Source organism: Thunnus thynnus, chromosome 1 (genome assembly GCF_963924715.1).
Source record: "Thunnus thynnus chromosome 1, fThuThy2.1, whole genome shotgun sequence".
Lineage (NCBI taxonomy): Eukaryota > Metazoa > Chordata > Actinopteri > Scombriformes > Scombridae > Thunnus > Thunnus thynnus.
This window is the reverse complement of record NC_089517.1, coordinates 39,032,157-39,044,893: the sequence shown is the minus strand read 5'-3', so window position 1 is coordinate 39,044,893 and position 12,737 is coordinate 39,032,157. Positions and strand designations below refer to the sequence as shown.

Sequence of the window (12,737 nt, the reverse complement as noted above, 5' to 3'; positions counted from 1 at the left end):
TTGACTCTTATGTGCATCATGTCAAAATGTACTTCCACAATGGAAATGAGTTTTTGTTTTTTTAGTTTTTATTTTGTTATTAATGGCAATCCTGTTAGTGAAAATGTCTTATACTCAGCTGTTTGACCTTTGATTTGTTACATTAATTAAAGCTTTGATTTTTGGGGGATTTGTCCCCAATTAAGTGTGGGGGACTTGTCCCTAATTAAATGTGGGCGATTTAAGGTTAATTAAAGGTTCTATATGTAGAATTGTGAAACAATTTACATGTATTAATCATTTTTTATTGCCAGTGAGTGAACAAGTAGTAATGTAACATAAAAAATGAGACCTTCACCAACTTTCTCAGTTGTCTGTAACAGCCTGTATGCTGATTTCTATGTTGAGTACCCAGGCCTGACTAGGAGTGAAAGATGCTTTGCTGAAACATTGTGCAAAACACAACGTTAGAGATCTTTTATGTGTAAGTGTAAGTGAGGAAAAAGACATCACCTGCAATAGTATTGTGCCTCAAGCACGTGAGCGTGAGCACCAGGATGTTGACTGCAGCTCATTTAACGGCCACAGATGTCACTAATGAGAAGGAATTTCTGATTCCTACATACAGAACTATTAAGTGTGGTGCACCTCTTAGGTTACAAGATGGTTGGGCGCACTATTAGATATTTTTTGACAAATAATATATTTTTAATAATTAATTTAAAAAAAAAATGAATCTTCACTTTTATGTCATTTATTTTTTGTTTTTGTTTTTACTGCACTGTACATACACTTTAAATGCACTACTTTTTCTTAAGCCCATTTTATACATTTGATTTTGGTCAGTAAAGTCAGTAAGTCAGTAAATGGACAGGTAGCTGGTATAACCTGCTGGGCATTACTGCCTGATGCACCTCCCCTAGTGCCCATGGGTGAGCTGCAGAGTCATCAGCCAGGAACCACCAATCCTCAACATTTTGCTCCTTTAATCCTGGGACGTCTCCTGTTGATGGAGCAGTGACAGGAACATCTCCCTGCCATCCCCTGCAGTTGGCATCTGGGTTAGGTGTGCTTTCCCCAACACTTGTCCTTCCTCTTTAGCCACAGCCAAAAGCTGCCCTTCTCTGCCAGTTGTTTTGTTGCCTTCTCCATCTTTCCTGCTGTCACTCCTGCATCCCTCAACAGGCATGTGGTTGACAGTCCCACAAAGCCTCAGCATCCAACCTCCACTGGGTAGATGGTGGTCCTCCAGCTGGCCTCCCTGCACTCAACAGCCTTCTTCAGTCTTCTTTCATTCATAGGTGGCCTCAACCCCCTCCTCCAATGGGACTGTGAGCTCAGTGAGGAGTACAGCTTTTGCCTTGGTGGACCACACTACTATGATGGGATGAAGAGACATGGTGGTAATCTCACCGGGGAACTGGAACTGTCTGCTGAGATCAATTCTCATTATCCACTGGTTGGAGGAAAAGAGCCCTGGTGTTTCTCTTGGCCTGGTGCTTCTCCTTCCTCCTCCTTCCCTGACAAAATGGATGTGGTGTTCCACTGGTGGTGAAAATCCCCTGCTTTCCTGTCTACACCCATCCAGCACCTCAGCCAGCTTTCTCTTCACCTGTGAAAGTGCGGTCTTGCAACCTGACAAGATTTAGTGGAGGCTTGCGGAACAGAGTAAGCAGAATTCCTCATTCCCAAACCACTGGTGGAGATTCCAAGGTTAGGAAAGCGAGTCATAGGTTGGCCTGATGAAGAAGCTGAGTCTTGCCTGTGGGATCTTCCACAAGTCTGAGCAACTGATTTTCTGGTCAACAATCCCATCCCCGATGCTCCTGAATTGGCCAATGTCTTTGGAGTTCGCATCCTGGATGTCTGTGGCTCAGGAAGTAGAGTGGGTCATCCACTAATTCAATTCCCGGCTCCTCCAGTCTGCATGTCAATGTGTCCTTGGGCAAGATACTTAACCCCAAACTGCTCGTGATGGCTGTGCCATCAGTGTGTGAATGTGTGTGAATGATTAGATTGCCTCTGATGGGCAAGTTGGGACCTTGTATGTACCCATTCAGCATATGAATGTGTGTGAATGGGTGAATGTGATTCGTAGTGTAAAAAGCGCTTTGAGTGGTCAGAAGACTAGAAAGGCACTATACAATTACTATTCACCATTCTTTGGGGATGAAGACCACTACTGTTCTGTACAACTCAGATAGAATCCGTTATTTTTTCCAGGCGATTCTCATGAGGTACCATAGCAGTTCTAGCACCTTGGGGCACTTCTTATAGGGCTTGTAGGGTACTCCATGGGGGCTTGGTGCTGATGAGGACCTTGCCTTCTCCATGACATGCCTGACTTCACTAAGCTTGGGGGGGATGATGTTGAACTCAGATGTTGACGGGGTAGGCTGAGGCACATACCCTAGTGTTCTTAACGGGACGTCCCTTGTTGGATCGCTGTACTGCCTCTTGACGTGCTGTCCCAGCTGCTCCCTGGTGACTTCCAACTTCCCACTCTTTTTCTCCTCTAGCAGCTGTCTGGCATGCTCGAAAGGGTCTTTCAAAAAGTTGGCTCTTTCTTTTTCTTTCCGTTTCCTGTGCTTTTCTTTTCCTCTTCGTGGTGCGTTCTTTGGGGTTCGCTCTCCACCAGTGGGCCTTCTTCCTCTACTACTTCCCTGCCTTTAGCAACATTGGGTCCGTCAGCACTGTAGTTTTTTACTTTCTTCTCTCAGTCCCTCTTATCTGAGCTGGCGCTGCAGTGAAAAGTTGCTGTTGGCCTGTCACCACACCTTGCTCTCCCCTGGTGGGAAAGCAATGTTTTGGCAACGTTTCCCAGCGACCCCCTGCAGCCGGCGTCTGGGTTTGGTTACATCTAATTGCCTTTGCCCATTTAAAAACTTGCCTTGCTCTCAGTTATCTCCTTTTCCAGGTTGCACAGTTTGTGAGTAGACCCACAGTTTGTGACCCACAGATCACTGATTTTGGCTGGTACTCTGTGATGAATTTCTTGAAATATGGGAATTAATTTTTACTTAAACAAAATATGCCCATCATATACTGTTTGTGGGAGGTTCTTAGAGTTGTTGATCAATACATAGGACTGTTCTACATGCAGAGTGGTTTTCAAAAGTCCTTCACTCAGTCAGTGTTTTACAATGAAAAGAAGACACAATAATGATTCTCTTTCTCTTGTTCCTCCTGTAACCTTAATTCATTCCCACAGGTTTGACACATATCGCAGTAAGGACGAGAGTCGTCGTCTTGCAAAGTATGTGGATAGTGTGGAAGAGGGACTCATAATGGCCATGGTGGTCAACGATGAGGGTTCAAACAACTTGGAGGACTCAGCCAAGACGAGCCTCTCCAGATTGGGCAGCCAGCACATCAGCACTCTGGGATTTCGGTGAGCTCCTGAAATATTATTTTTGAAATTAAATGACATCACTATAGCCTCTGGCAACTTGTGATAGAGAAATTGTCATTTCAAGTTTCTGAAACAAAGACAAAACTAATAAAAAAAATAATAGCATAATGACAATAACTGTTAGTCACACCCTGCTGGTCAGTACTATGAGCTCAACACTTCTGCTCAGTTCTCCCAATACAATCTCAGAGGTATTCAGTTCACACTCTGTCAAGAAAATGTGTTGTCTAAGCTTCCAGCACTATATTGTATGGAGCATTAAAATAAGAAGTCTTCAGTGTAACAATTGTAAATGTGTGTGTATATATATGTGTATGTGTATATATATATATATATGTGAGTGTGTGTGTGTGTGTGTGTGTGTATGTATATATGTGTATGTATATATGTATATATATACAGATGGGTGACAAAGGAAAACCTGGTACAGGTCTGAATGCTTGACCCCTACAATGAGGGGATCTGGTGGCTATATATATGTATGTATATATATATATGCTACATACCTACAGTTTATTTACTGGAGCAAAACCCACATGATATCAGTTTGTCCACTCTTACATTTTATACTTTATACAGAAATAATGTGTACCCTTTTAGGCTAATGTTAATTCATATAAATAAAGACAGTGTGAATCATGATAAATTGTTGTAAATGTGTGGAACCTATATGACAATTGGATAATGGGAAGGAAAATGATCAACCATTAAATTAAATGTAAGTGATTTTGTAAAGGCAATTTTTGTATCTGTGGTTGACTCTGATGAGACTGGAGATCATAATCCCCATAGGTGTAATTTCCCAAGAGAGAGATACCTGTATATCAGAAAGCAATATGTTCTTGAACTTTTGAATAAGGCCAGACCACATTCTTTTGCATATAAATGAAAAGTATAATCAGTAAGGACAGTAAAACACACCCATCCTTAACGAACTCAGGGGTTTTTCCTTTACACTCTTGATATAACTGGTGACTGTTTGTTAATGTTTCTTAAAGCTGTAGGCACAAGGCAGAGCAATTAGCTGCAAACACTGATATATTATAACCTTATGAAGTTGTTGGCTAAGTTAGCAAACACTTGCTGATTTACACACCCAGCAGACACAGGAAGGAAGGAACATTTGTGAACAGTTGTGTTTGTGTCCACCTGATAACTGTAAGTCCAGTATTCACTCTCTTTTTAATGCTATTTTGGTCTCCACCAACTCCTGAGAAAAATATCTGGCTCTTTCACTGGATGTGATGTGGTCAGAAGTGTACTATATTGCACCTGTAAGCACACCCAGCAGTAATGTCAGAGTGTACTGATGCACCAGACCTGCCAACAGTCCCGTTTTCCCGGGTTTCTTCTGTATTTTCACATGTTGTTTCTCCTGGGAAACTCCCGTAATTTGCATGGCCGTCAACCCTTATTATGAATATTCGTTATACACACAGATACATATGTTTTTTTATGTTTGTCTGATGTTACCCAAGTTGCCAGATCCTCTATGAAACACAGTCTACACACACAGTCCACACAGGACATACAATTTCAACCCATCTGTCACCACAACCTGATTCAAGGGCTGTGTGCACACCTGCAGTGCACAGGCAGTCTTTCCTTGTCTTCTGTCCTCCTGCTGGTGATATAGTACTGCCTGCAGATACTTGAAGAAGGAACAGAAGTGGCATTATTAGCTGTGCTTCCATTAGATTTGCAAGGGAATTTTAAGTGAATTTTTGAAATGTTGCAAAAAGGAAAATGCGCATTAGGTGCATTTCCATCAACTGGTTTGAAGCGAATAAACTTGGCTACACATAGTTTTGTCAGAAGACGGCGGTAGAGGCTTAAATAATCCACCAGTGAACAGAGTAGAAGAAGTAGAGATTACCAACTGGGAACAAAACAAATAGTTCTATTGTTTTGACGAGAGAAAAATGGAGAGAGGTCATTGGCAATGCGTCATGCTATCTGGAAACACCAGAAGACACCAAGAGCGGAAACAGCTGATCAGTCATGTGAGTTAAATGTTTGCTATGTCATTATTTATTCGATAAAGGTGTTACCATTACTCATTTTGCACATAAACTCTTTTTCAACATTTCCCAAATCCACCTCAAGCGAGTGTAAAAACTTTTTTGCGAAATTGAGTAAGTTTTTTTTTTAATTTTGGGGTTTCTATTAAGCTTTTTTAATGCAATACTTCAAAATGCGCATAAAAATAGGTTACTGGAAACACAGCTATTGTCATGTCCAGTACTGAGTCCAACAGCACAATGTAATAGTCCTACTGTCCCAAGCAACAAATGCTTAAACCATAATGACAAAATGAGTTGTTTGTCAGTGCCCTCCAAAAACAATTCAGATTAGCCACTGATCTGCCACCTGATTAAGTTTAGGGGGAAAGTGTTGCAGAAAGTTCAGGGTCATCGTTAAAAAAAATCAGCATTGACTGTTGGAAGGAGACTGTGTCAAAGTCAAGGTATGATAGTGTCACACTACTTCCTACTTTGCACATGCACATCAGTAAAATGTAAGCAATGGTCATTTTAAGCATATGAACAAATGACCAATGCTGGTGCTTTTTTTGGTAAAGATGTTATTATTAATTTGTTAGAAAAAAGCAAAGCAAAAGTCTTAGCCTGTGCATCCCGGCGGTCTATTGGTTAAGGCACACACCCCAAGATCCCAAGTTTGATTCCAGCGGGGACCTTTGTTACATGTCATTCTTCTCTCTCTCTCACCCTGTGTTTCCCTCTGTGTCTGCACTGTCAACTAGCCAATGGAAAAAAAAATTCCCCAAAACATATATATTTGTAAAAACTTCGTTTGGCCCTTTTTTATGGAGACATAAAAAATAAAGCAAAGCCTTGTTACACACACAAACACACACACACACTTCTACTGCTTATGGAGTACTGTGGCAGATGTTGTGTGTGCTTTAGTGATGTTGTATCTCACTCTACGGACAGTGTTTTGGGGGGAAAGAAGCGCTAGTGTTACTATGTCAGGAATGCATGGGAAATGGAAACTGAATCATGCCATGATAACAAAACCCTTGGAGATGTCTCAGAGTTTCTGACATAAGGGTTTTCTGAGTCTCTAAGAATGTGTACACTTGTACACTGACACATTCCTCCAGCAAGACTCAACTGTGCTCTTTTGTTATTCAGAATTTTTTTTTTTTTTAAGAAATTTAATTTTAAGAGCTTACTTATACAGTTAACCACAAGCTTGTATGAATGTGTTTTGCACAAAACTAGTCATCTGCAGTATGAGAGGCCTTGTTGTGGGCTGAGAGAAGATGCCGGTGAATCTTGGCAGTGTGAGCCTTGTGGTTAGCCTCTGAGCCAGGCAGTGTTATGAAACTTAATGCAATGAGAGGGTTTCATACACGACATGAGGACAGAGCAGAAGTTAACATTCCCTTTCCCAATTTGCACGTTGCTCCGTGGCTGTGGAAGACAGAATAAATGGATGGGAGAAATGGTGAGGCGAGGATTCCTGCCTAATGACTCTTGTCGCCTTCTCTCCTGACACTGTTGCCAACCAGGCCAACAGTGGTGTCATCAGGAGAGAGGCTGTGCAATTTGCGGCGCACCCAGAGACATTTTAATAAGCTGGAATTCATGAGACAGTGTAGACGCCGCAATACATTCTCAGTTATGTAATTTGCATATGTTTACTGCAGCTGCCACAGTGGTGCCAGTGGCAGCGCAGAGAAATACAGTAACTGTACAGTAACTGCTTTTTAAAAGCTCAGTTAAAATGAATTTAAAGTCAGCTGAGGAACATACAAAGATACATTTTTAAATTCTGGGGTATGGAAACTCAATTTGGAAACCAACCAAACAGTGTCAGTATCACATATGCTGAATGTTTGATTCTCACCCCCCTTCATCTCTAATTATACATTTCTGTTTTATGATGTAGACAAAATTTTACTGACTCACTGTAAAGAATGATCATAACAAATCAGCAGCAAGAGTTACTGATCAATGTGAGTCACTCCTCCATTACCTCAATGACTGCTCTATGTACTGAGTGGGAGTACTTCACTTTCCCAGGCCCCCTAAACTACTCACCATGTGTTGGCATTTCAGTTCTCCCAAAACTGAGGTGAACATGTGTGCTGCATTGCAAATGCAGAGGGAGCTTCACACTTTGAAAAGGTTGGTATTATATTTGTTGGATAGGTAAACAACCTATAACCTACCTAACATTAGCCATACAAGCTAGGTAGCTAAAAGTTGTTAATACATCAAAGCAAACATTAGCTTTACATTCACTAATATTTAACAAACATTTAACAGTAGGTTACTGTCATTGTATCTTGTCATGATATCTGTTTTGCAGCTCATACAGGAATGAAATAAGGTTACAAATAGAACTTTGAGATATGCTACTGTATACAGTAAAGCTGAAGTCAGTTAAATGTTGTATACTGATCAGTTGGACTTAGCTTGGTATTGGTACAGCTAGTTCATTGGCGTCAGTGACTAATGACAGTTATTTTCAATAAGAGCACAAAGCTGCAGCTCTGCATCTCTGCTCCTTCAAAACATCTTTTTTTATCTAACATGTGAACAGAATACACAAAAAGTTTTATTGAGGTAGGCTTTATGTATGTGTATGTGTGTGTATGTGTCTATAGCGTAACTAGGTGCAACAAACACTTAAGTGTATAGGCTACTACTGATCTGTGAAGAACATCCAGCCTTGACTTTTTGCAGTTGTTATTCTGTTATTCTACAAGCAAACTTGTCCCATTTAAAAAGACTGGGCAACCTTTAAAAAAAACAAACAAGCAAAGAAAAACTACTGTATATTTAAGCAATATCTCATGACTGGCCGTGGTATATTGTGGTCACAATATACTACATGGCCAGGAGTGGGATACTGCTTTTATAAAATGGTTACCAAATATTACAATATGGAAATTATAGTCATAATCCAATAAAAACAGTTTTATTAAATAACAAGCAGATTACAAGAGTCATTTACAAGAAAGTAGTTCCTGGCTGCCTGCTATGCAACATTAGTAAACTGCCTAACTAAAGTTCAAGCTAGCCAACGATCAAACCAGAGTTTGTTTATTCACATTAATTTGAATGTTTCCATTAATTGTACACTCATGGAAAAACTGTCCAATGTCACTGGGGTCATGTTGCAAAGTGTTTGCAATAATGTTAAGCCTACTAATTTTGTTAGATGTGTTTCTTGGCTACGTACTGACACTCCCCCACAGGCACACACAACAGAGAGCCTCATAGCAGAGCCACTAGCTCAGCTACAACACTGGAACCACACAGAAACTTTTACAAAGGAATGTGTCAGGGTGGGACATTCTTTTAAAGCTGAGTTTTTATTCATTTGCATGTTTTAATTTACTATTCAGTTTGGATTTTATCAGTATTTATATACATTTTACATTGGGTTTTATTAGTTTTGTTGTGTTTTGCATGGTTTAACTAGTTTTATATGGTTTTATGGAGTTATTAATGCTTGGTTTTATAATTATACATTAATGTCTTATAAACTATGACAGTAATTAATATTAGGGCTGCAGCTAATGGTTATTTTCTTCATAGATGTATCTGTCAGTTATTTTTTGATAAATCACTTAATTGTTTAGCCTGTAAAGTGTTTAGCTTTTAAAGCTTATAAAATGCCCGTTGCAAGTTTCCAGAGCCTAAGGTGACATTGTCAAATATCTTGCTTAGTCTGTCTAACAGTCCAAACCCCAAAGATATTCATTTTACAATTATCCAGTACAGAGAAAAACAGAACATCCTCAAATTTGAGACTCTGTAAACAAAGACCTTTGTCATTTTTGAGTGATAAATGACTTAAACAATATAACAAATAAAAAAAGTTTATCAAAATTGTTGCCAATAACTTTCCTGTCGAGCAGGTAATTAGTTTATCATTTAATTGTTTTAGTTCTGATATGAAAAAAATGTGACTGTTTTTTAAAATTGAATGGGAGTTATGCAATAGCAACAGTTGTATGTACTGTTTAATCCTTAATAAGCTATAGTGTTAGAAAGTCAACAAATGTGTTATTTTTACTCAATAACCACTTTTTAACAGAGTTAAGAACATAATTAAGCTTAATTAACAGAATGAAGCTTTTTCTCAAGGACCCCTCCTTGATATAACACACAATGTTCAACTATTCGAAAGCCTATAAATATTTAATATAACTTAATTTAGACCATTAATTTAGGTTATCATGGCTTTACACCATTTGTCAGGTGCCATGAAATTTGATTTTTATCTATATTAAATGCACCATCAGGGTTAAATGCTTTGCTGTATTCCATTAGCTACGGAAAATACAGACAGGAGGGTTTCTGCTCCGAAGTGGTTATTTAACAGCAAACAAAATCGCAGCATTTTTTATGGAACATTACTGATGCAGAAACATTAAGCATCCAGTGCAATTTCTCCTAAATGTGTCCAAAAACAATTAGTGATCATTTTACTGGTTGTCAGATGCTAACAGCAACAGACAGCTAATGTCAGCTAGCTTATTTAGACTAATGTGAATTAGCTAACGCAGCAAACTCTGACAAAACAGACACGCCTTTTTGAATGTGTGTTTTTAATAAAATGAACTAGCTAACTTTACCTCAATATTAATGGATGTTGACTCTCGTGCTTGTCTCCACAACTGACCCTAACATAGAGCACTGACTACCACAACATGCTAGTTAGCTGCTAACTGGTTAGACACTGGCACAGACTCAAGAACAGACATCTGAAAGAGCAAAACAAGCATATTTTTGACATTAGCTACAAACATTGCAGTGAAAATACTAACCTGACCTCACCAGTGCCGTTGAAATTGCTCAGACTGGGTGAAAAGAGAGCTGGTCAGGGATATTGATGACTGTCACACTGTCACAGAAGGCCATTTTCCCGGAGGATGTAGTTGGAGGGGGTGCTCGTTTTCTGCCTGTGTGCAGACCTACGGGGCAGCCATGCATCTCTCTGTTTTGTGTACTCTTCTCAGTCCCACAGAGCTATGCTCACTTTCCAGTGGTTAGGTGTATTGTCAACTACTTCAGTTTGTTATATGATTTGAAGTAAAGACAAATAAAGAAATGGCTCTTTTAAAGTAGCAAGGCTTCATCCAGATTTGCGACCCCCCAGTAAAGGGCACACTGGGGAGAAAAACGTGCATATCTCTGTGTAAAGTTTCTCAAGGTAGATTGCAGATTGGATGCAGGACTATTATTTAATCCACTTTTTATGTTCTATATAACAACATCAGCTAATATGAAGACGTCTTAACTACTGTACTACTTTGATCAATTTATTTTAAAAGAGAATCAGAAAATATTTATTTTGAAAAAGAACATACTTTATTTGAAGTCATCAGCAGTGTAAAGCTGGAAGATAGAAAACAAGCAGGTCAAATAATGCTGGAGTTAGAAATTGTCACAAATTCAGTATTTATTTTTGTTGGGAGTCTTTTTTCTATTTTATTGGTATTCATTTTTATTGTTTTTTTAATTGACCTAGCATTGACTAATTAACAATTCCAAAGTCTGTTAGTAACCAACTGCCTCAAACCATGGAAACTATTTTTTTTATTTTATGCCATCACCAACCATCAAATAACTCAAATAAGAATAAAGAACCTGTTCATACTACAAAGAACCATATAAAATACCTGAAGAACCATTCACTAACTACCGAGCCTTTTGAAGAACCATTTAAGAATCATTATTTTTCTGAGAGTTGATGGATGGACACAGGCACCATATGTGATTTCAATATATTCAACATTTATGATATGTACATAAATGTAAATGTTTATGATATGTTCATGCATAAACAGAGATTTAAAAAAGGCAATATAGTTTAGTAATATATGTGACATGTTTATCACCATTTTTTTGACGTATGGGGGACATGTTTATAAACATAAAAACTGTATTATATGGTCCTTTAATTTATGTGACATGTATGTATAGCACATATACTGCATGTGTAACATGTATGTGTTATACCTATACCATCCTATACTTTGAACCACTTGTTTGTGTCTACAATATGTGTCCATATATATATCATATATGACAGTGTCACTGTCGTAGGGGTATATATGTTTATATATTATTTTTCCATACGGGACTTCAGGTTTTACTACTAGCTGGCTCCATCTCCCCTGAGCCATTTTTTACTTGGCAGGTATGTGCTAGATAAAACTCTCTCTAATGCTCCATCTGTTTGTCTTAAGTACTTACAGGTATGACTAATTGTTATATATTTTCCTTGATGCTTTCCCAAACAAACTTTCTAACAAAATAATTTTACCTTCTTCAAAGATTACAATTTTACTAGTTTAGTCCACTCCATCTAGATGTGGGTACTTACCAGCATTATATTAGTAATGTAGGTAGATACACAGCCTCTGCCATTAAATGCTAATAAAAAGTCCGGTCTTAGGGATAACAACTTTAAATTATATACTGTATCTTATTCTTTTCTCATAGCAGACATATTGATAAATACATAGCATAAAAAGCACAGGTTTAATCAATAACATGAATGCATTAAGTTGTAGGGTCTGGTCTAAGAGTGCGGAGGTTTATTAAAGCTCATGGGGTCATGCTTGACTAATGAGGCCTTCCTGTGGCTCACACAAATACAATACTGTACATTGTTCACTTATATATACAGTATGTTGTTTTTCTTGAATGTCCATATAATGAACAAATGAGTAGGATCATCCATACATAAGAACTATATGGTGATGGTAAAAATGCACATTCAAGAGCTGATAGGGGTAATACAATCAATAAATAAATTAAATCCAATTATCTCCTGTAGAAGCATGTGGGTCTACTGTATATTAAAGAGACAATATATTTTTATTGTGAAAATTCTCTGCTAAGAATTTTCAGGAACATATCTCTCAAAGGATGTGATATTTAATATCCATATGTCCAATTTCATCAAGAATAAAAGAGTAATGTGAAGGGATACTTACCTGTGGAGGTTCTAACTGTTTAGTGTTTTGGACATTATTAATAATATTAATGATGTCATAAACTTCAACTTCTTCCTGTCTGTTGATTACTGTCAGTCACAAAACCAGCTGATATCAGCACATTATCCATATACAACCTCTCACTTTCATTCCTCCCTGAAAGCCAATATGTCTTTACCTGACTGATGCATGCTGGGATAGGTCATTTAATTACCCACACTCCCCACGTGTGAGTGTCAGCTGCTCAATCTTTATGTCAATATCATTAGGAATATAATACCACCATCTGTGCATGAGTGCTGACAGACCAACCCAGTCTCATAGCGATTCATGAAATAGTCACGAAATTTCATCCAG

The 12,737-nt window shown here is 38.4% G+C and overlaps 1 protein-coding gene across 5 annotated transcripts in view; it reads left to right on the top strand.

Annotated features, from left to right (window-relative positions):
- cemip (cell migration inducing hyaluronidase 1) overlaps positions 1-12,737 on the top strand; it is a 224,739-nt gene that overhangs the window by 122,612 nt on the left and 89,390 nt on the right. For all 5 annotated transcript variants that reach the window (XM_067597803.1, XM_067597786.1, XM_067597795.1 and 2 more), the window contains one exon: positions 3,191-3,370. In XM_067597803.1, coding sequence (XP_067453904.1) covers positions 3,191-3,370 — 180 coding nt within the window. The remainder of the gene's footprint in view (positions 1-3,190; positions 3,371-12,737) is intronic.